Source organism: Prionailurus bengalensis, chromosome A3, assembly GCF_016509475.1.
Source record: "Prionailurus bengalensis isolate Pbe53 chromosome A3, Fcat_Pben_1.1_paternal_pri, whole genome shotgun sequence".
NCBI lineage: Eukaryota > Metazoa > Chordata > Mammalia > Carnivora > Felidae > Prionailurus > Prionailurus bengalensis.
Window position 1 is genome coordinate 120,164,161 of NC_057354.1, and position 24,824 is coordinate 120,188,984.

Genomic DNA, 24,824 nt, shown 5'->3' on the forward strand with positions numbered 1-24,824 from the left:
TGAGAGTTCAACTAATATTTCACATGCTCAGCAATGGTCAGTCTTTTACATTTTAGACTTTGGTTACTGTGTAATAGTGTCCCTTATGGTTTTAAATTCTATTTTCATCATGGCCAACAGAATTGGACTCCTTTTCATTAGTAATCATTTGGATGGCCTCCTTTGTGCAATGCCTTTTCCAGTGTTTTCAATTTTTCATGGGTCATCTTTTCCTTAGTTCTTCATATATTACCTAATTGAATGTATATCTTATAAGTAACTTCTCCTTTGTGGCCTTTTTTATTTTCTGAAAACTTTATTTTGATGAATACAGTTTCTTAATTTTAATATCATCCCGTACATCCCTAAGAAGATTGACTCTCCCACTGACACGAAGATAGTTTCTTCTGGTCCATAAAACACGTCTTAACAGATGTAAAGGAATGGGAATGATATAATGTCTGCTCTCAGACAGCAGTGAAATTAAACTAAGAGTCAGTAATAGAGGGACACCTGGCTGGCCCAGTTGGAGGAGCATGCAACTCTTGATCCTCAGGGTTGTGAGTTTGAGCCCCAGTGGGATATAGAGATTACTTAAATAAATACAAAAACTTTTAAGAATAAAGAAAAGAAACAGAAACAACACATTTTTGAATAACACATGGGTCAAAGAAGAAAAGAGAAATTTTTAATGTTTTTAACTGAATGAGAATGAAAACACAATGTATCAAAAGTCATGGTATGCAGTGAAGAAAGCGGGGGTTAGAGGGAAATTTAGTTTAGAAAAGAAAGAAGAAAGATCTCAAATTAGTAATCTGTGCCTCTAAGAGTGCAGAAAAAGAAGAGCAAATAAAATGTAAATTAAATCTAAGCAGAAGAAAAGAAATACTAAGAATTAGAGCAGAAATCAATGAAATTGAAAGCAGAATATTAGTAGAAAAGAATCAATGAAACCAAGAGCTGATTCTTTGAAAAGATCAATAAAGCTAAGAAAGCTAATTATGAATATCAGACATGAGAGGCCATCATTAAAGATCCCATGGACTTAAAAGGATAATAAAGGAACTATGAACAGTTTTTCTTGTTTTTACTCTGAACAGTTTTGTGCCCACAGATTTGATAACCTAGATGAAATCGATCAGTTCCTTGAAAGACACAATCTGTCAAAACTCCCACAAGAAGAAATAGACTGTCTGAACAGGCCTGTGCCTGTTAAAGAAATTGAGTCAGTAATTACTTACCTTCCAGAACAAAAAAGACCAGGCTCACTTTGATTCCCTAATGAATTCTACCAAACATTTAAGGAAGAAATTCTACCAATTCTGTATGATCTCTTGCAGAGGATAGAGGCAGGGGGAATACTTCCTAACTCATTCTGTGAGTCCAGCATTACACTAATACCAAAACTAGACATGAGAAGAAAACTACAGACCAATGTCTCTAATGAACATGGATGCAAAAATCGTCAACAGAATATTTAGCAAATTGAATCCAATGATTTATAAAAGGAATTATACATCACCACCAGATAGGATTTATCCTGAGTGTACAAGGCTGGTTTAACATTCAGAAATCAGTTAATGTAGGGCCATCTGGGTGAGTTACAGCCAAAGTAGTTACCAGGAAACAAATCAGGGCATTGAATACCTCTTATCAATAAATAAAAATGATATACATACAACCAGGAAAGCTAGAAAAAAAAAAAAAAGAACAAAGTAAAGCAATAAAAAGCTGAACAAAAGAATTAAAATGGAAATTACTGAATTTGAGAGGGGGACAATGATAGAAACAGTTTCAAAATAAATGAATAAAAGAGACCAGCTTCACTGACCTTTAAAAAGAGAAAAGATATACATATACAAATTCAGATTGAAGTAAATACCAAAACAGGGTGGGAGGGAGGAGAGGGTGGGTGATGGGTATTGAGGAGGGCACCTTTTGGGATGAGCACTGGGTGTTGTATGGAAACCAATTTGTCAATAAATTTCAGAAAAAAAAAATAAATAAATGCATTAAAAAAAAAAATACCAAAACAAAAATTTTAAACCACAAGACTTTTTCACAAGCTTTAAGAACTCAGATGAAGTCAGATGATTTTGTAGGAAAACAGGATGCATAAAAGTTGAACCCAGTAGAGATAGAAAATCTAAACAATAAAGTTTCATGCAAAGAGGGATATAGAAGAGCTCCCCTTCAAAAGAACACATACTTAAACAGAAATTCATTGTTCACAGACTATGTTTAAAGATCAAACAATCCCAGTGTTTTTAAAACTATTCCAGTGCAGGAAAAAAGGTCGTCCAGATTCTTTTTCGAAGTAAAATTTTAAAACTTTCCACAAAGTACAAAGCTGTCTTGTGAATGTTGAGGGAAGATCTTAAAGGTTAACATACAAAATCCAGCCATATGTTAAAAAAATTACATATCCTGGGGCGCCAGCGTGGCTCAGTCAGTTAAGCGTTGACTCTTGGTTTTGGCTCGGGTTGTGGTCTCATGATGTGTGGGTTCAAATCCTGCACACACACGCTGGCTGTGTGCACATGCTCTGTCTCTCAAAGTAAATAAATAAACTTAAAAAAAATTATATATCCTTAAAAAATGGGGTTTTAGGTTGTAAGTATGATTCATTACTGGGAAATCCATTATACTTTATCATATTAATACAGCTAATATGGAAAATCTTACCTCTGTACTTGCTGAAAAGGCCTTTGTGTAAATTCAGTACTCAATAATATTGAGAATTGGTGGGTACTATTTTAACATAATAACTTAGTCAAAAAAACCAGCATCTTAATGGGGAAACACCAGTGGCTTGCCCTTAGGTTAGAACAAGTCAAGAACAAGGTGTCCAGTATCTCAGTTCTTATATTCCAACACAAGTAAGCAAGAGAAAGCCGTTGGAACAGTGAGCAACAAAAAAAGGGGAAAGCTGCTTCTGTGTGTAGATGACACATCCAATTATGAATCTGACAAAAGAATCCGTGGAGATAAAGTCTGATAGAGAAGGGAATTTGAGCTGTATTTTCCAAAACGACGAAAATGGATTCGTTTTTCACATCATACTCCATGATAAATTTCAAACAAACGAGAGATACAATGTAAAACATGAAACCAAGTACTAAAAAGAGAAAACATGGGTGAGCTCCTTGGAAAACCTGAGAGGAATAAAACTTTTTAAAGTGTTGTTTCTGGAAGCATATATTTTTATCCGTTGACTTAGCAAACCCACCTCTGAGAATCAATCCTCAGACACTGTCGACAATACAAAATAGCATAGCTTAAGACTAATGCTTCTCAATCACATAGATTTTATTATGACACAGATTCCTGGGCCCTACCTTCCAAGTTTCTGATTCAGTAGATCTACACTGGGATCTAGTAATTTGCATTTACAACAGATTTTTTGCTACTGATGGTGTTTTTCTTGGTACAATACCTTAAAGAACCACTGATTAAGACATTGTAGTAATAAGAGCAAAAGACAAGAAAGAACGGACATACTCACCAAAGTCTGGTTGAAGGAATTATGGTACATCTGTACAGTGGAATTCGGTGTAGCTATTAAAAAAGGAATGTGGAAGATCTCTGTATTCTCTTCTAGAATGTTCCACAGGATATATTAGTTAAGTTAAAAAAAATCAAGATTTTGAACAGCTTACAGTGCAGATTTTTTTTTTGCTTAGAAAAAAAAGAGTAAAAGTATTAAAATATATACACTATGTTTTCGCCAAAACAAAAATACAAGCAAACAAAAATGGAAGGATAGTTAATACAAACCATTTCTTTTTTTTTTTTTTTTTTTTTTTTTTAATTTTTTTTTCAATGTTTATTTATTTTTGGGACAGAGAGAGACAGAGCATGAACGGGGGAGGAGCAGAGAGAGAGGGAGACACAGAATCGGAAACAGGCTCCAGGCTCTGAGCCATCAGCCCAGAGCCCGACGCGGGGCTCGAACTCACGGACCATGAGATCGTGACCTGGCTGAAGTCGGACGCTTAGCCGACTGCGCCACCCAGGCGCCCCTACAAACCATTTCTTAAAAGGAAAGAGAAGTAATAAAGTAATAGGGGAGGGAGCTAGGCTTATATGGAAGTAACTTGTTTTATTGCTTTACATAATTAAAACAAGTTTTTAAAGTGTACTTTCTAGAAATATGAAACAAAGCAAACTGAAGTGTATGTCAAATTTCTGGCATAATGACATATGTAAGTTGTTTGGGATCTATCTTAGGTGTAGGAGTCCAGACACAAAGACATCTTAAACCATATTTGAGTAGTCTTGTTTTCAGTAATTATATTGGTACAGTTTCTTTACAACTAGATGTATATTAGAAAAACAATAATTACAGTAATGTTATTAGGAACCAGGGTTATCAGGGAAGAAGGGAAGTGATAGAAGTATAAAATCAGAAAAGTTAAGTGACAGTCCTGTAATATAAAATTAAAATTTGTTATCTGTGCATGAATTTTTCTCCTTCTAAAAAAAAAAAGACTTTCGGGGCGCTTGGGTGGCTCAGTTGGTTAAGTGCCCAACTTCGGCTCAGGTCATGATCTCATGGCTCCTGAGTTTAAGGCCTGTGGGCTTTGTGCTGCCAGCTCAGAGCCTGGAGCCTGCTTCAGATTCTCTGTCTCCCTCTCTCTCTGCCCCTCCTCCACTTGTACTCTGTCTCTCTCTATCAAAAATAAACAAACATTAAAAAAATTAAAAAAAAAAAAAGACCTTTCTTGTTCTAACCATTAAAGTCCTAGAACCAGTGGTAACCCTGTAGCAAGTGATTACCCCCTTCGGTGCAGCACATGGTCTTTTAATACCATTTCCTATTTGAAAGATATCAGTGGTCCTTGGAGAAGTGGCTGATCCAAGTTGGGGGAAAAAAAATGCAAGGTTGCCTCGGACTGTTTCTTGTTAGATAGAAAGGAGAAGCAGTTGGTTACTGCTGAGGCCATGTCCTAAAGATGGTTTACAACTTACAGGCTCTCACACTAACTCAAAAGGGGACAGTCTGCCAAATTTGCAATGATTGTTTTTGATTTAAACATCTCAAATATATAAACATCTATGGATTGACAATGACACTTTAAAATCATTTTACATACTGTTACTTTTCTGAGATTGCTATAACAAATTAGCGCAAACTAGGTGCCTTGAAACATTTATTTTCTCACAGTTCTGGAGAACTGAAGTCTGAAATCAGGTATCAGCAGGGCCGCACTCCCTACAGAGGCTCTAGGGGAGAACTCTGTTTTTTGTATTTTTTTTAGCTTCCACTGGTTGCTGACTTACTTGCCTTGTGGCCACATCACTCCAATCTCTGCCTGTCTTCACATCGCCTTCTTTTCTGTCTGTCCTCTGTGTCATTGGATTTAGGACACTGAGATAATCCAGGATGATCTCATCTCAAGATCCTTAACTTAATTCCATCTGCCAAGACTCTTTTTCCAAATAATGTGACATTCACAGATTCTGGGGATTAGGACATAGCTTTTTGGTGGCCACCATTCAGCTCACAACAAATACCCACTCATTCTGAAAACAATACTAGTTTGCAGGGCGCCTAGGTGGCTCAGTCTGTGAAGCGTCCCTTGGTTTCAGCTCATGTCATGGTCTCACAGTTTGTGGGTTCGAGCCCCACACTGGACTTTGTGCTGACACACTGGGATTCTCTCTCTCTGCCCCTCCCCAGCTTGTGCACACACACACTTTCTTCTCTCTCTCAAAATAAAAATAAAAATAAAAAAATGAAACTATGCTCAGTTTGGATCTTAGCTATGCCCCTTACTGTCTGAGTCTTTTGGCAAACTCATTACATTTCCTGATATGTAAAATTTAGCTAATCTCACAATATACAGAAGAATGTGTACATTTAAATTTTTGCATAAATATATGTCCTTAAAAATCTTTTCATATTTTTTCTTTGTGTAGAAAAAGGTCAGCAAGGATGCCAACCCAAATACACTACTTAGTTATCTCTGAGGGGAGAATTGGAGGAGTTTGGGTGGGAATAGAAAGCGGACTTGGACCCACCTTAAAGGGTAGTTCTGTGAAATCCTGTTCACATGAACCTAGCACACTATTAGATACACACAAGATACTTACTTTTGGTTCTTATTAATAAACTTGTGTGTGAAGACAGTGTAGCCACTAAAATGCAATCTGAGAGGGAAGTTTCTCAGCATGTGTTTAAATCTTGTTTGTTGTTTGTAGTTCTGAGCCTTAAATATATGAAAGTTAGGACAGTTTCATAGACGTTATGAGACCAGTACTTGGCATAAGTCAAATCTGGGAGATACTCCTTACTTGGTGGGTCCTGAAGTTTTCGTGATTTATTTTGGCTGGCTTTGAGACGTGTTTATGGTTTCATTTGTTAGAAAGGGCTTTTGCCTTAAGGGGGAACAGTCCAAACAGTTTGCCGTGGTAATACGGATAGCTTTTGTTGTTCCTTTTTCAGGCTGCTAAGTGGAATTCTTATATTCTCTAAGGGAATTATTTTGTTTTCTGTTTATTTTTAGGCAGTATTTGAGGTAGGTAAGGAAATGCGTATTTTCAGATTTCTGCAAACCATTGACGAGAAAGTGAGCATAGTCAAATATTAATAGTGTTTAACTTTATTTTCATTATGTCCCTTTAAAAACATCGGTTCAAATGAAAAAGATAGGCAATAACAAGTGTTGACAAGCATTAGAACCCTCATACATTCCTGTGGAATTATAAAAATGGCATAGCCGTTTTGGAAAACATTTTGACAGTTCCTCAAAAGTTAACCATAGACTTGCTGTAAGACCCAGCAACTCCACTTTAAGATGTGAACTCAGGAGAATTGAAAACATCTGTCCAACATGAAATTGTGCTGATGAGTGTTCTTCACATCATCGTTCGGAATGGCCAAAGACGTAAATGACCCAAGTGATCATCAGCTAATGACTAAACAAAATGCAGTGTGTGCGTACAATGGCATATTATTTGGTGATAAAAGGGAAGTATTGATCCATGCTCTGACATGGATGAAACTTCAAAACATGCTAAGTGAAAAAAACAGTCATGAAAGAGCACATATTGTTTGATTCCATTTATATGGAATGTCTAGAATAGGCAAGTGCGTAGGGACAGAAAGTAGATTACTGACCTCCTGGGATTAGAGGCATAGTTAGGGGAAATGGGTGACAGCTAACCAGTATGGGGCTTTATCTCAGTAAAGCTGTTATTTTTTAAAATTGGTCCACATAAGTAGACTGAGGATGTGGTTTCTTTTTGCCGCTCAGTTATCTCAAGAACTACCCAATTTTATTCTTGTATGATAGATTACAGTGAGCTTTTTTAAGCATCACACTTACTGTATGTCAGTTCTTTCCCATATATAAACCCTGTCATAAGGGTGGAACGCAAAGCCAATAACCAAGTCTGACAAGTCACCTTCTTAGTATTATCTGCTCTTGTCCTCTTGAAATGTTATCTATTGTGTATTCCTTTGTTAGGACATCTGAGAATCCATGGAAATGCTATTTTCCAAAACTTGTGTATTCCAATGAGTCATGCTTCTGCACTTTTATATCAGGTAGCTACCTACCAACATACTTTATATGGTATCTTAAAGCTCTTTAGCCATAGCTAAATGGGATGCCATTTTGCTATCCAGGCCTTTATAGTCCAGCTGCCATGGAAAGGAGAAGGTGTCAGTAAGCACGCACTCTGTCAACACTATTCCAGAGTCATCACGAGCAGCAGCAATTATTATTTTATTATTAAAGGGTCTGAATCAGCAATTTCGTTCTCTCTCGCCGTGAGCCGCATGCACTGCTGAACTTTACGGAACCTAAAACTGTAATTGCTATTTATTAGAAGAGGACAGGCTCTTGAAGGGGAAACCCTCATTCACATAAAAGACTGATGTTTGGCTCAGCTCTGATGGGGTATAAAACAAGTAGTGATGAGTAGAGAGGGGTTATACCCTGTGCAAACGTCCATTGCTGCCATTAGAGGTATCCTACAACCCTCTCACACTGACTGGTGGGCCTGAAACTATTGATTTAAGAGATGAAGGAATATAAGAATTAAAGCTGTTCTAGAGTTTTTGAGGTGGAATGGCCTTATTGCCTTCATTTTAAAATAGGGAAAACTGGACCCTTTCTGTCAGCCCAGGGCCCTTCCACTGTATCATGTTGTCATCAGATTTACCGTAAGACACACATACTGTACAACAGGCTCTAGAATCTTTTCTCAGTTTTATCTAATTTGATGACTCATGGTTTATATTCTTCCTGCTTCAATCAATCTATTGAAAAATAAAAAAATGAAAAGTAGTGAATACTAACACCCATCCCTTCCCCGTCCTATCATCCTTCATTAGAGCTTTCTGAGGAAATAAACTGAAAAGGGAGGCTGTTGCAGTAGAACTCCAAAAAGAAGATCCTTCCCAAAAGTGTTTGGTCACAGTTCTTAATACAGGTAGCAGCATATGATTGGGGAAGGAATGGTGCTTGATAGCAACTCTGATAACCACCTTTTTTATTGTCATTTCCCCCCAACTAGTATCGTCTAGACTGTCACAACCATCCTCTCCCCAGTCAGGCTGCCCATCACCTACCATTCCAGCAGGTAAAGTCATTTCTCCATCACAGAAGCACAGCAAGAAGGCACTAAAACAGGTAATCATGCTAGTCTGTGTTTAACAGAAGTATTATGTTCTTGATTAAAAATGCATGATTCTGGAAGTCATTGACAGTTTCTTGAAAGGACATTAGGTCCTTTTAAGGAAAAATTTCATGTAGTTTCCCAATCTGGATTTAGTAATATATGTACCTCTGTGTTGTAAGTTTGTGGTAGATAGTCTTTTTATCACGTTTAAAAAGCTCTTCATTTGTGGGGCACTGGCAGGTTCAGTGGTTGAGTGTCTGACTCTTGATTTTGGCTCAGGTCATGGTCTCACAGTTTGTGGGATTGAGTCCCTCATTGGGCTCTGTGCTGACGGTGCAGAGCCTACTTGGGATTCTCTCCCTCTCCTTCTCTCTTCCTGCCCCTCCCTGGATCTCTCTCAAATAAATAAACATTTAAATTAAAAAAAAAAAAAGCTCTTCATATGTTCCTAACTTCCTGAGAAGCTTTTGTTTGTGTGCATGTTTGTTTGTTTTAATGTTAATTTTTGAGAGAGACAGTGTGAGTGGGGAAGAGGCAGAGAGAGAAGGAGACACAGAATCTGAAGCAGGCTCTAGGCTCTGAGCTGTCAGCACAGAGCCCAACGAAGGTGAGATCATGACCTGAGACACTCAACTGACTGAGTCACCCAGGAGCCCCTGTTTGTTTTAAATTATGAATAGGTGTTGAATTTTTTAGGTTTGTTTTCTTCATCATTTATTGAGATGATCAGGTAGCTTTTCTCTTTAAATCTATTAAAACACAGAATTCCATGGCTAGATTTTCTAATGTTAACATATACTTAGCTTTCTGGAGTAAACTCTACATGTTGTTACCTGTTTTTGAATACGTTATAGAATTTTCTTTTTTAAGATTTTTGTTGTTTTCTTGTACAGTTTTGGACTCAAGATGGTTCTAATATAATAAAATAAGTTGGGTAGCTCTCTATATTTTTCTAGATTTTTGGAAAACAATTGTAGAAATTATCTTTTTCTTGGAAATTTTTTAAATCTCACCTTTTAAAATTGTTCTAGCATTTCAGTTTCATCTATTTTTAGTGGTCTCATTTGATTCCTGTTTTTTGAACTAATTTTAGAAAAAGGGTTTTTTTGGAAATTTCTCTTAAAAAATGGTCCATTTTACTTGATATTATTTTTATTTTTCATTATTTTTTAAGTTTGCTTAATTTGAGAGCAATAAAGAGCATGTGGGTGCCTGCACTTGAGCAGGGGAAGGGGCGGAGAGAGAGAATCCCTGTGAGATCATGACCTGAGCCAAAATCGAAAGTCAGAGGCTCAAGCAGTCCACTGAGCTAGCCAGGGTCCCCTCACTTGATTTTTAAAAATACGTATTTATCTGTGGGGCAGTTGGCTGGCTCAGTCAGTAGAGCATGCGACTCTTGATCTTGGGATTGTAAATAGATAAAATCTTTAAAGAAAATTGTTTAAAGTTGTGTGTAGCATTCTTTTATGTGTCCTTTTTGTTCCTTAGTGTTGTTTGTTAATCATGTATCTTTTTTCCCAGTGCTACTTAGCCATCCATCTATTTTGTTGGGCTGTTCAAAGACCTAGCTTTCAATTTTTTAAATGCAAAATGATCTATAAATACAAACTCACTAGTAATTAATGGAACCTTAACAGACTACTTTTATCCTCAGATTGGTATACACAAGAACTTAATTTGTAATATCAGGCATTGGCAGGTATGTAGAAAAATGTCTAATGGCAGTTTGACAGTGGAATATAAATTATTGTAGAAGGAAATTTTGTGATGTCTGTTAAAATTTTATTTTATTTTTAAAGTTTATTTCTTTATTTTGAGAAAGAGAAACATAGAGCATGAGCAGGAGAGTGGCAGAGAGAGAAGGAGAGAGAGAATCCCAAGCAGGCTCCTCACTGACAGTGCAGCCGTGAGGTCATGACCTGAGCCACAGTAGAGTTGGATGCTTAACTGACTGAGCCATCCAGGCGCCCATGTCTATTAAAATTTTAAGAGCACAGGGGCGCCTGGGTGGCGCAGTCGGTTAAGCGTCCGACTTCAGCCAGGTCACGATCTCGCGGTCTGTGAGTTCGAGCCCCGCGTCAGGCTCTGGGCTGATGGCTCAGAGCCTGGAGCCTGTTTCTGATTCTGTGTCTTCCTCTCTCTCTGCCCCTCCCCCGTTCATGCTCTGTCTCTCTCTGTCCCAAAAATAAATAAACGTTGAAAAAAAAAAAATTAAAAAAAAAATTTTTTTTAAGAGCACATATCCCATGACTAAGCATTTGAACATTTTGGAACTTAGGTTAGAAAAATACAAATAAATACACATATCAATTACACACACACACACACACACACACACACACACACACACATTTGTGTTAAAGTTTGTAATAGCAAAAACTTGCAAGTAGCCTAATATGTATCAGTTAGGGAATTCCTTATGTAAATGATGGCATATCTATATGCTGGACAATTATGCAAGATTAAATGTTGGTAATATGGTTGTTTTATATATATAGACATGGAAGCATCACCACAGTATAATGTTGAATCACTGAAGTTATATTACAACATGTAGAGCATGATGCCATTGATAAAAAATAAATACATATCTGCAAAACAATATTATATTTTTAGTAGAAATATACTCATAATGTCAATGTAAAAAAAAAGCTCAATATAGAAAAATAAATTGACGTTTGTAGTTATCTCTGAAGATTAGGGACAAGACTGAGTGATGGTCAAGGGAGTTTAGCTTTATGTGTGAATTAAATGGTAAAGATCGTAATCATGTATTATCTATATAATTTTAAAAATTATGTAGATCTTAAAGTATTTAAAGCAAAAGTGCTTTTTTATTAAGAGTTTCAGAAATTCAATAACATTAATTGCTGTCTGCCTGGATAATAAATACAATATTTTATTTTGTATAAAAATACAAAATAGCACTTGTGTTTTTATAAATACTTTGGAGGATTTTAAGAAGTATAAGATGCTTTTTTCCACAGGAAAAGGCAAGTATTTTCCTAAACCTTGTTAGATAATCCACAACATGTTTACTACTCCTGTATTATTACACTCCTATAATCCCAAGGGTCAAATGTATTGGAAGAATTCCAGTATGGGAAATTATGTAAATAAGGTTGGTGGGATGTAAAGTAAGGACTTGCCTTCAGTGTATGTTTTGTATGGTATTAGATGAAGAAAAATTAGTTCAACATAAGTTATCCTTTATGACAATGAAGGGTTGTTTTTGCTGTTTGGTTTTTAATTTTTTTTATGTTTATTTTTGAGAGAGAGAGAGAGAGACAGACAAACAGAGCACGAGTGGGGACAAAGGCAGAGAGAGACGGAGACATAAAATCTGAAGCAGGCTCCAGGCTGTGAGCTGTCGGCACACAGCCTGACTCGGGGCTCAAACCGTGAGATCGTGACCTGAGCCAAAGTCAGACAGTTAACCGACTGAGCCACTCAGGCACCCCCCGTTTTTTAATTTTAAAATAGAATTAGGAACACCGTTTGTAAACTACTGAGGGAGAAAAAGAACTGAGTACACTTCCTAAATAGAGAGGCTATAAGTTACTCTGTTTCCATCACGTGTCTGAATTTATATGATGACAGTAGGAATAGATGAGATCAAATGGTTTTATTAAATTTTGCACTAACCTAGAATGATCTAGATATTGTGAATGACCAGAACAGACTCTAGTGGCTGCCACCCAGGAAGTGTATAAACATTTTCTGTTCTGATTGCAGAGAATGAGAGATAAGCTAATCAGAAAATGCCAACTTTTTTCTTTATTTATTTGTTTTGAGAGAGACAGAAACAGCATGAGTGGGGGGAGGGGCAGAGAGAGAGAGGGACACAGAGAATCCAAAGCAGGCTCTGGGCTGCCAGCCTGGATGGAGCTCATGTGGGGCTTGAGCCCACGAAACCATGAGATCATGACCCGAGCCAATGTTTTTTATACATTACGCGCCTGCTTGCCTGCTGTAATGTTGTAGGTGAATGTAAGCCAGATACCTGACTCACTCAGTTACTGTTTTCCCTTGACAGCTTAGTCAAGATCAGTTGTTGTATAGCAGGGATGAGTGTAAATGTGGAACCGGAAGGAGAAAACTATATTGTGTGGAGGGAATGGGAACCAACTGGCCAGTTATTCCACACTTTTCTGCATGATGCTCTGAAGGTTGAAGCTTAAACTGGCAGTTTAGTAAGGTCATAGATTTCCAGCCTTTTCTTGAAATGTATCTTTACTTTCTTAGTTTCTCTTTTTTTTAACCTTGAGTTAAAAAGTTGCCTTCATATATTTTCATGACTAAAATCTGAGAAGTTAACTGTCTTTTTATTCATTATTTAACTAGTTGAGTGTAGTGTATTCTAGAAACAAGCTAGAAACGTTATAGAAATAAAAGTAATTCTGAAATAGCCAGGAGGAACCACATTGTTCTTAGAACCAGTATTTTCTAGGGTCGCCTGGGTGGCTCAGTGGGTTAAGCCTCTGACTTCGCCTCGGGTTGTGATCTCGCAGTTTGTGGGTTCGAGCCCCGTGTCCAGCTCTGTGCTGACAGCTCGGAGCCTGGAGCCTGCTTCGGATTCTGTGTCTCCGTCTCTCTGTCCCTACCTTGCTCACACTCTTTCTCTCTCTCAAAAATAAACCAACATTAAAAAAAATTAAAAAAAAAAACTTTTCTAACCTTTATTCCCTTCTGTATATTGCATTGCTGTAAATTGCAGAGGATTTGGTCATTGGGCCAAATCTTACTGCTCTTACAGTCGATCAGAATAAGTAGTTATGTACAACCTTTTGTCGAAATGTATCACCTCTGAAATATACATAAGCTAAATATTTACGTTTGTACGTAGAATTAATGCAAGTGGGATTGTACGTAGAATTCATGCAAGTGGGAATCTTTTTGGTGGAGGGTTTAGAATTTGTTTCCAGAAATGATTGAAAACCTCTAATTTGCTGCTGCAAATATGGAAAGTCCATGGCTTACTGGTGATTTTTAGGTTCTAAAAATGTTCATGACTAATTCTCACATTTATCTAAAGGAGTAATACTGCCAAAAAAATACTCAGACTCTTATTAAAGTATCATTCAGGCCTTGTGTTTAACTGGTTTAATTTAGGTTTTGTTTACTTTGATAGCTTTCAAAGAAATTGAATGATCGGCATGCTCCTCACCACTTAAAAAGCAGTCGTTTACTTTTTGCTATTACTAAAAACTGATTTGTTTTTGTTGCTCATAGCCAGTTTTCTTTTTATAGGCTCTAAAACAGCAACAGCAGAAGAAGCAGCAGCAACAGCAATGCAGGCCAAGCATGTCCATCTCCTGCAACCAGACTCTCTCCCTGAAGACTGTCAAAGCAACCAGTGACTCTGTTTCTGCCAGGCCTGGTAGGCAGATTTGGGCATCTTTTCAGTGGAAGTTCTTTTTCCCGTATTTTTGTGTTGTTTTTCCACGTTTGGATACCATATCATTTATTTTTAAATTGCTGTATTTATGTACATAGTCTGTTACTGCCAAATCACCAATATAAATCCTTTCAGGGTAAATGGGAAAATTTATACAAAATCATTGTGCAGTTACGAAAAAATACGTCAATGAGATTTGCATGTTAGAATGAGATCAGTGACTGACTTCCAAGATGTCTAACCTAATAATATTTGGAAGCTTCTAATCTGTGATCTTAAAAAGCTGATGTTGCCAAGACACTCAGACCAAACTTCACCCATTTTCTCCTTTAATGATAAAATGTCTTCCTGAGAATATAGGCTACCTTTGAATTTCCATTGGATATAAAAACAGGCCTTTGGATTTTTGTTGTTGTTTGGTTTTGTTTTTCCTCTAAACTGGGTTAGATACAGACTTTGTATTTTATTACACAATTAATTTTGATGCTAGCTGATTATATGGGCCTGCCAAATTTAAACTGTGTCTTGCAGAGCTTTGTATTTTAGTTAGGAAGGAAATTTACCACCAGAAGCAAATAATGTGCTTCCTTCCAGAAGGGAGTTTATTTTATTTTTTAACTCTGAATTTGCAGACTCAAAACGCATGTGCAAGGTCGCACTGCCTCATGTTTGAGGCAGTTTTATTTAGTGTTGAATGATTTAATTGATTGATTGATTTCTGTCTGTAACCTCAGTGTCACCAGTCTTTGATATATTTTTTTCTCTTAGCAATGTGGGAAGGAAAGCCATCTGATGGCCAGTCAAGCAGCCCTCAGAACTCAAATTCTAGCTTTTCTTGTTCAGTTCAAGTGGAAAATCCCTTGCTAGGCTTGGGGAAGAAGTCATTCCAGAGGTCTGACAGGCTCCACACAAGTAAGTTGATTTACAAAGACGGTTCTGCATCTTAATTTGTCAACTGTGTGTTTGAAATTCAGCAGCTGTTTTGTGGTTTAGTTCTTTTTCTGACAATAGGTTGCTTTGTCCAGCATTATTAGTGTCTTATTTCTGTGTACAGAAAGATAGAAGGACTTATAATTAAACACAGAAAACTGACCCTTTTTTCCTGCTCCCTTTGAAATCCCGCTAAGATGAGAATATGGAAATGCAAAAGATTAAATCCATAAGGGTGACGAAAACAAGGAGACAACAGATGGGCAGGCAGTGTCAACAAATTTTGAAAGATGAAAACTGGATGGAGTTTTTCACAGAGCTGAGCAACAGATGCCAATAATAAGCAAGCCAGTTAAGTCTGCAGAACACCAGATAGATTCCAGAATAGGAGATAACCATGTGTCATAATGGAGAAGGGTGAATGAAGCCTAGGGTTGAAAAGAAGACCTTTTGTGAAAGTTAGTAAGAAGCATATTGATGCTTCACCCAAGCAGGAGACAGGAGATTTGTTTTGAGGTGAAATGAAACCATACAGACTTCAAATTCAAAGATACCACTCATGGCTAAGGGTAGATAAGGAGGCAGTGTACTGAAATCAGGGGAATAAAGAAAAATACAAATACTAATAGTGATCCTTCTGCTTGGCTTCCAGAATGCTAGTAGGAAAGCATATTTCTGCCACCACTATTTCCTTCCTCCCAGCCCCACCTGTGTTCCAGCAGGAGATGGATGGGTTGATACCTAAAGAAATTGAATAGCCTTAGAAGAAAATCTGCAGCCAAATTTATAGATTGCAGTCTAAAAAGAAACCATCTTGATCACACTTCTGTGGAGCTCATCTGTCTATAAGACCTACCTACCTATGTACCCAAAATTTCCAGTTGACCTTTTTTTAAAATTAAAAAAAAAAATGTTTTAATGTTTATTTATTTGTGTGTGTGTGTGTGTGTGTGTGAGAGAGAGAGAGAGACAGACAGAGAGCGAGAGAGCACAAGCAGGGGAGGGACAGAGGGAGAGGGAGACAGAATCTGAAGCAGGCTCCAGGCTCCGAGCTGTCAGCACAGAGCCTGATGCACGGCTTGAACTCACGAACCGTGAAATCATGACCTGAGCCAAAGTAAGATCCTCAACCAATTGAGCCACCCACGTGCCCCAGGCCTTTAAAAAAAAAAAAAAAAAAAAAAAGTTTATTTGTTTACTTGTGAGAGAGAGACAGAGAGAGAATGTGTGCACCCAAGCTGGGGAGGAACAAAGAGAGAGAAAGACAGAATGGAAGCAGGCTATAGGCTCCAAGCTATCATTGCAGAATCCAACCTGGGGCTCGAACTCATGAACCCATGAGATCATGGCTTGAGCCAAAGTCAGATATTTAACTAACTGATTGAGCCACCCAGGAGCCCCTCCAGTCAGGCTTTTTTTTTTTTCTTCCAATTGTGATTGTTCACAATCACCTTTGAAGACCTCCATCATGAGACACAGAATCTGAAATACAGATACAGAAGAAACAGACAATTCAGGAAAATTTAAAACAAGCAACTTTAAAAACTATAATATCCACAGAAAGAAATAAAAGATGATATTGCATCCATTAAAGAATAGACTACTATTTTAAAAATCAGAAAATAAAGAGTTCTTGGTATTAAGTAATAATGTAGCTTAAATAAAAAATTATGATGGAAATACTAAAAGGTAAAGAAATTTCTCAAACATAGGGCAAAAGAGAGATTCAAAAGGAGAGAGAATGTAAGAAAATTGGAATACCAATCTAGAATGTCTAATGTCTAAAATAGTACGACCATCAGAGGAGCACTTGGGTGGTTCAGTCTGTTAAACGTTGGATTCTTGATTTCGTCTTAGGTCATGATCTCACAGTCATGAGATCAAACCCTGCATCAGCTCTGCACTGGGTGTGGAGCCTGCTTAAGATTCTCTCTTTCCCTCTGCCCCTCTCCCTTCCTCTTTGTCTCTCTCTCAAAAAGAAAAAAATAAAACATTTTTAGGTTTGCCTGGGTGGCTCATTCAGTTAAACATCTAGGTCTTCAGCTGGGTCATGATCTCATGGTTTGTGAGTTCAGAGCTTGGAGCCTACTTCAGATTCTGTGTGTGTGTTTGTCTCTCTCTCTTTCTTCTGGTCGCATGCTCATGCTCTGTCTCTCTCTCCTTCAAAAATAAACATTAAAAAAACTTTAATAAAATAGTAGGACCATCAGAAAGAACAAAAATTGAACGGGGAGTAAGATAAAAGAAAAATAATATAAGAAAATTCCAGAAACAAAAAAAAAAAAAAGGAAAAAATTCCAGAGAATTGAAAGTCAGAGATTCCAGAGTAGAAGTACACAATTGGTGTCAAGGAACATGAATAAAAAGAAACCCATTCCAAGGCACATTTCTTTAGAAATTTTAAAGCATCCAGGATAATGAGAAGATTCCAAAAAAGCCTCCAGAGAGAAAGAAAACACTTCGTGTACAAAGATGTAGGAATTGGGATGGTGAACATCTCAGAAGCAGAATAGAAGCTAAAAGATAGCGTGGCAATGGTGATAAAATTGGAAGAAGTCATTGTATACCCACTTCTATGTTCCAGACCCTTCCACACTATTAAGCGTGAGAACAGAATTAATAATATTTCAGACAGCTTCTTTGGGTTTTTGTTGTTGTTTGATTTTACAGATTATTTATCAAAATAAGTAAGAATTCCTGAATTCCAGAGGTACCTGGCTGGCTCAGTCGGTAGAGTACTCGACTCTTAATCTCGGGTTTGTGAGTTCAAGCCCCACATTGGGTGTAGAGATTATTTAAAAATAATAAAATCTTTAAAAAGAGAAAGGGGAGAAGCAAGAATTCTTGAAATCCAACACTGGCCTTCCTGGGATTGGTTTAAATTTTAATTATGGTGTTTTTGGAAAATTGTGCTACAATATGGATACCTAGAGACATTTCCAGTCCCATAGGAGCTGTGGCTCAGGTGTCCAGGCACCTGCAGAGAGCAGAACCAATCTAATTTGTTTTTGCTCCCCAAGAAGACGCTTAGAAGTGAGGTGTAAGGCAGGCAGGGGAAATAATTTGAAGATTACCAGGCACAGTATAAGCGATGAAATTAAGAGCCGAGTCAATAAGTTGCTTGAGATGCCCGCTTCTTTGCCGTCCAGCAACCAGACAACTTCTTTGTAAAAATCAGGTTTGATTCTGGGTGGATTGTAAAATGGTGCATTTTTCTTTAGAAGCAGTATCTGCCGTGAACTGAGCATACCCTTTGATCATCAATTCCACTGCCAAGGATTCAAAATATTCATTAATTAAATAACTACTTATAGAAGGTATACTAATATGCCAAACACAAGTTCCTAGTGATGTGGTGATGAACAAAGTTCCTTCCTTATGGAGACTATATTCTACTTAAATGCAGTCAAAGTCACAATTTTAGTATCTTCATTCAACTGCAGTAGAAATGTAAATGTAAAAAATTGAGAAATTATGGACTGCAAATTTCTGGCTTGCATACTAACAAACTAGGAAAAATTAACCATAAAAAAAAGAAAGCATGGTGTATCTAACTTTCACCTCATGGCCAAGAAGTAAATGCAGGTTCATCTCCTCTCATGCAAATAAGCATTAATGGAAATAATATGGGAATTTTTACAATACATGCCACAATGAGTATTTTTTAAATCTATGGAAGAAGTTGTACATTTTGTGTAAAATATAAATGATAAAACTAAATTAGATAATTTACACAAAACTTTTTTAGTTAATATTGGTATAGTTTGTTGTAACTTCATTAAAATTAATGGTATATATTTTTATGTCCCAGATTCAATCAGAAAAATAAAGATAGCTGAGATATCAAGTATAATACGATAGAATGTGGCAACCTAAACTGAAGGAAAAAACAAACAAACCAAGGTCAACTTTTGACTTTTAAGAGGACATAAAGTTTAAATTCTAAAAATTTACAGTTTGTCTGAGGCACATAAAAATATCCATGGGCACTATTTGATCAATAACAGAACAGACTAATTTGTAACTCCTAAGTCTTACTTAAGGAGTTAGGTTAAAATCAATGGGGTGCCTGGCTGGCTCTGCCGGTAATACATGCAACTCTTGATCTTGCGGTCATGAGTTCAAGTCCCATATTCGTCGTAGAGCTTACTTAAAAAAAATAATTCAAGTTTTAACTCCAGTTTGACTCAGATGTGAAGGTAGAAAATGAATGCAAAAATAATGAAAACAGTTCAAGGAATGCTGGCACTCTCATTTCATCGGTCACACGGGGAAGCAATAGTAGGATGTTGCTCTCAGTCCCTGGGGCCATTGCAACATTGTTTTATGCAAACCAAAAATTGATCACGTCTGTGATCCTCAGTGGGTGCCTAGTTAAGTTAGTCATAGTATGTATGTTGGAATATGGTGCAGCTTTTTAAAGAGTTTTGTAGGTGATAGTTTGGAAAGATGTTTAAGATATTCTGTGAAAGAAAAGACTAAATATAATTTGTATGTATATTGTGATTTCATTTCAAATTAAAAATGTCATTTTTGGGGTGCCTGGGTGTCTCAGTCCGTTAAGCATCCTACTCCTGATTTCGGCGCAAGTCATGGTCTAACGGTTCATGGAATCCAGCCCCTCGTTGGGCTCTGCACTGACAGCACAGAGCCTAATTGGGATTTTCTCTCTCTCCTTCCTTCTCTGCCCCTCCTCTATATGTGTGCTTGTGTGCACACTCGCTCGCTTGCTCTCTCTCTCGCTCTCAAAATAAATAAACTTAAAAAAATACAAAAATATAAATAAAATGTCCCTTTTGGTAGAAAGCTGGGAATGTAGAAGCCTTTACTTTTCATTTATATATTTTGGTACTATTTTAATTGGGGGGATATTTACCTTTATCTCTCAAATTCTGTATTTAATATCATCCAATTTGAAGTTTTAAAATTTTTTACTGTGATTTCTTCTCTGTCCCAGGAATTTATCTTGAAGTTTTAAAATTTTTCTTAAGGGTGCCTGGGTGACTCACTTGGCTAAGTGTCAGCTCAGATCGTGATCTCACAGTGCGTGAGATCAAACCCCACTTCAGGCTCTGTGCTGACAGCATGGAATCTGCTTGGGATTCTCCTTCTCTCTTCTTCTGCCCCTCTCCCCTGCTCATGTGCGTGTGAGAGAGGAGGCACATGCTCTCTCTCTCAAAGTAAATAAACTTAAAAATTTTTTATTTTCTTAAAATACATAGGGATTTGCGGGCACCTGGCTGACTCAGCGAGTAGAGCACGTGAATCTTGATCTCAGGGTCATGGGTTCAAGCCCCACACTGGGCATAGAGATTACTTAAAAACGAAGTCTTTAAAATACAAATATATAGGGATTTTTATGTTCCTGTTATGAACTTTTAACTTAAATACCTAGTAATCAGAGATCATGCACTGTATGATACCTGTGCCTCTACACTATACTGATAAATAACAGACTCTGGAGCCATGATGCCTAGGTTCAAATTCCTTCACTCTAATCAGTGGTACAATTTTGGGCAACTTACTTGCCATTTTGGACCTCACTTTCTTCTTCTGTGAAATGTATAATAATAGTTTCCTACTTCATAGGGTTACATGAAAAATAAATGAGCTAACACATGTCTATGTTTAGAGTAGTGCCTGGCACTTATGAAGCCTTACAGAAGTGTTTACAGCTGCTATTATTGGTCATTGTAGTTATGATTACTACTAATATTATTTGAAATTCACTGAGACCTGATTGTGCTCATTCCTGATGATTTTATCCCCATCTTTACAATCACATTCTTTATTTTTTAAATCCTTTTATATAGCGCTATTTTGTATTCTATCTATGACAGTTGCAGTAATAGCAGTACTTTTAGGTCTAAACCTTTTATTTTTGGTTTCTGTTGATTCTCTGTCATAGTGGAATGTCTGTTGGTTTGTCAAGGTAGTCTGTGTGAGATAACGCTGGATCTTAATTTGTAGGAATCCTATGGGCCTAACTCTTTCCGCTTAAGAGAGATTACTTCTGGGGGCACCTGGGTCACTCAGTCGATTGAGCGTCTGACTTTGACTCTGGTCATGATCTCGCGACTTGTGTGTTCGAGCTCCGTGTTCGAGCTCCGCGTTGGACTCTGTGCTGGCAGCACACAGCCTGGAGCCTGCTTCGAGATTCTGTGTCTCCCTCTCTCTCTGCCCCTCCCCTGCTCTCTCTCTCTCTCGCTCTCTCTCTCTCAAAAATAAAAACATTAAAAAAAATTTAAAAAAATAGATTACTTTTGTTTCTGCTTCATCCAGGAGCAGACGTTATGCACATTGAGGGTTGTGTAGCTTTGTGCATATGTTTCTAAATGTAGAATTTCTGAGTCTTATATTCCTGTGCACATTAAAATTTTGCTATATATTATCAAATTTTCTTCTAATAAAATTGTACTCATTTGGGCCCCATCAGCAGTATTTGAAGGTGGTCTTAGCTTTTTCTTTGTGTAATCTCATCACTGTATTGCAGTATTTGCCATTTTGATAGACAAAAACTGTTCATTGGTTTTACTGGAATTTTTAAAATATTAATATCGTAGCGTCTGTTTATGGTTAGTCACCTGTGAATTGCCTGTAATCCCCTGTGCTCATTTTTCTCAAGGTGATTATCTTTTTCATTTTGATTTGTAGATGCATTAAAATTTTTTTTTAATGTCTAGCAACCTATTTATTTATTTAAAGTAAGTTCTAGGCTCAGTGTGGGGCTTGAACTCATGACCCTCAGATCAAAAGTTGCATGCTGTGCAGACCAAGTTAGCCAGGTACCCCATATCGATTCACTTTTAATATGGAGAATCACAAAAGTTTTGTCATGGCTTGCAGATATTTTTGTCAAGTTAGTCTTTTGTTTATGATTTTTTTGCCATTTACATTTGAAACTTTTTTTTGTATTGAAATCTGTCAGTCTTTTGAAAGAATATAACCTTCCGATTGTGACCAAGTTTCTTGAAACCACTAAGCTGTTCAGTCATAACATTTTTAGGTAATGAAAATTGATGAAAGAATTCCCATGGAAAGGGAAGAAGGATCCCAATATGATTTATTATATAGATTTGAATTTTTCTGGATTTTTTTTGATCATTTTGCGTATGTGCCACACCTTGCTTTTTGTTAGTCTTGGAAGAAAATTTCTAAATACCGTAAGTGTTCCCTTCTTCACAGCATGATATTTAAAGTAGTTACAACTGTCATTTTTTTGCACTGCAGAGCAAACTGTACTCTAGATAGAAACAGGAGCGTAAAAGAGGCCTAAATGATTCTTTCCCCTATTTTTATAGGGCAAATGAAAAGGACTAAATGTGCTGAAATTGATGTTGAGACACCAGACTCCATTCTGGTTAACACAAATCTACGAGCACTGATCAACAAACACACCTTTTCAGTCCTTCCTGGAGATTGCCAGCAGCGACTGCTTTTACTCCTTCCAGAGGTGGATCGTCAGGTGCGTTATTTTCAAGCATAAGCCGTTTTCAAAAACCCTTCTGAGGCTTTCTTCACTCATCCCCTTTAGAACTCCTTAAGACTTTTTAAATAGCTTTTTATGTATGCTCGTAAAGAAGTGGTGTCAAAGCTACTGAACAAGAAATAAGAATATTTTTATGGAAGTGTTCTTAAGAATTTTGCCCTGTAAGTCTTACAAAGGAAAAAATCTCATCAGAATGTCAAAATTGTGGAATAAAATTTGTGTAGCTATCATACTCGGTAGGCATTCATTGAATACATTGAGTTCAGGAAGAAGAGTTGTCTTATTTCGAACATTAAATAGGGGTTCTTGAATGGATTTTTTGAAAGGGGTAAGAGTGTTAATTATTTTCATTATTTTGTTAGATTTTTAAGAAACAAACATTTATTGTTTTCATAATAAAGAACTTTAAGGGGCACCTGGATGGCTCCGTGAGTTAAGTGTCTGACTTGGTTTCAGCTCAGGTCACAATCTCACGGTTTGTGGGTTCGAGCCCCTCGTTGGGCTCCGTGCTGGCAGTGCAGAGCCTGCTTTGGATTCTCTCTCTCTCCCTCTCTGTCTCTGACTCTCCCGCACTGTTTCTCTCTGAAAAAATAAGTAAACTTAAAATATTATATATATATATATATATATATATATATATATATGAAGAATTTTAAAAGCCCAGTAATTATGTTATAGTCTTAAAAGAGATAGCTATAAGAAATATCAAATTTGAGAAGAGTCTAGGGAGAGACCAGGGAGATTTAGGTCAGGAATTAGGTAACGATCAGAGACTTAGGCTTTCATCAGAGAAAGAGTTACTTGCAAGTCACCCCCCCCCCCCATGTCTAATTATGTTTCCTCCTCTATAATAGGGCCGTTTTGATTTTCTAAGATTTATTCAATTCTGAGGGTTTTTAAATTCTGAGTTTTTGTTTTTTTAATTCATTATTTCCAAGCACATACTGTGTTCTAAGTAATCTGATAGGCCCTCTCCCATTTTTCCTAATCATTATAAAAACAAGATGAGAAAGAAGGGTTTTCCCTAGTTCACAATAAAAAAACTAAATATACCCCTCTAGTTTATAGTAAGAGATTAAAGGAGAGTAAGCTACACACATTATCCTAGCTAATTGACTATAATGTCAAAACAAAATATTTCTATTTTTGAAAATTCTGAAAATCATCTTTCTATTCAACTGCATTGATATCACTTTCAGTCACCTTGTGCTATGAGTCAGCACATGTGCAAGCAGGTCAGATTCTATTTTCAAGGAGACCAAGTAAGTCAGGTGCTGGTAGTAACCAGCAATAGGGACAAAGAAATAAGTAAGCTGATCGTCCCCAGCTCCTGCCTTCCCCACCTTAACACTTCTTGGAGAAAGTACAGTGTTTTGGGATGCCTAGTTTTTGGTTCGAACAAGTTAGGAGGCTGACATTTTTGCAAAGTTTTTAGAGAATTTCTCAATAAGGATTGTTCTCATCTTTAGTTTACAGACTTAAGTTATTAGGTTGGGAATAATAAGATGGGACTTAACTGAGGGCCCATCTCTAGAACTCTAGTGCAGGTTCCTTAGAATGGTCTTTTGACTAATGGTCCTTATCCTGTCTCAGAAGGAGGACTGCCACATACAGTTTTAGAAGTAAAAGGTATCTTGAACGTTATCTATTCATCTTCCTATAGAGTACAATCCTGTGGGGAATTCTTTTTTTTTTTAATGTTTATTTATTTTTTTTTTTTTGAGAGAGAGAGAGACAGCATAAGCAGGGAAGGGACAGAGGACCTGAGGCAGGCTCCATGATGACAGTAGCGAACCCGATGTGGGGCTTGACCTCACAAACTGTGAGATCATGACCTCAGCCAAAGTTAGATGCTCAACCGACTGAGCCACCCAGGTGCCCTTGTGGGGAATTCTTATTGGGGCATTAGTTGGACTTACTTGATTACGGTGGGAACACACAGTAATTTGAGAAATAATGTCCTTATCTATAGAAGTATGGAACTCAAATTAACTTCACTGTCAGATGCAGTTTGGAGTGTTTATAGAATTCTGGGTATTAGTAGGATGAAACATTGAAAACAACATTTCTGTATATGGAATGCCCAGCCACAAAGTAGAAAAACATTATTTAAACCAGAGGAAAGAATATAGGAGGGGACTGGAGCACTCTTTAGGTATATTTGAAGGTCTGTCAAATGAAAGAGGTAAACTTTTTTGTGTTTCCAGAAAGCAAATGTGGAGTTAAAATAACATTTTTCTTTTAACAGTTGGAGCTGTTAAAATGGAGTGACCTGTGATGGAGTAACTTGCTCATCACAGAGCTATTCAAGCAGAGGTTGGCTGACCTCTTAGAGTTCTTATAAGAGTTCTTATAGGGAAGACTATTAGTTCTTATAGGGAAGACTGTTAACCCCCT

At 37.1% G+C, this 24,824-nt stretch overlaps 1 protein-coding gene across 2 annotated transcripts in view; it reads left to right on the plus strand.

The window, feature by feature from the left end:
- Window positions 1–24,824, plus strand: part of ASXL2 (ASXL transcriptional regulator 2) — a 135,225-nt gene that overhangs the window by 89,499 nt on the left and 20,902 nt on the right. For both annotated transcript variants that reach the window (XM_043604368.1, XM_043604369.1), the window contains 4 exons: window positions 8,506–8,621; window positions 13,861–13,990; window positions 14,777–14,920; window positions 22,240–22,403. In XM_043604368.1, coding sequence (XP_043460303.1) covers window positions 8,506–8,621; window positions 13,861–13,990; window positions 14,777–14,920; window positions 22,240–22,403 — 554 coding nt within the window. The remainder of the gene's footprint in view (window positions 1–8,505; window positions 8,622–13,860; window positions 13,991–14,776; window positions 14,921–22,239; window positions 22,404–24,824) is intronic.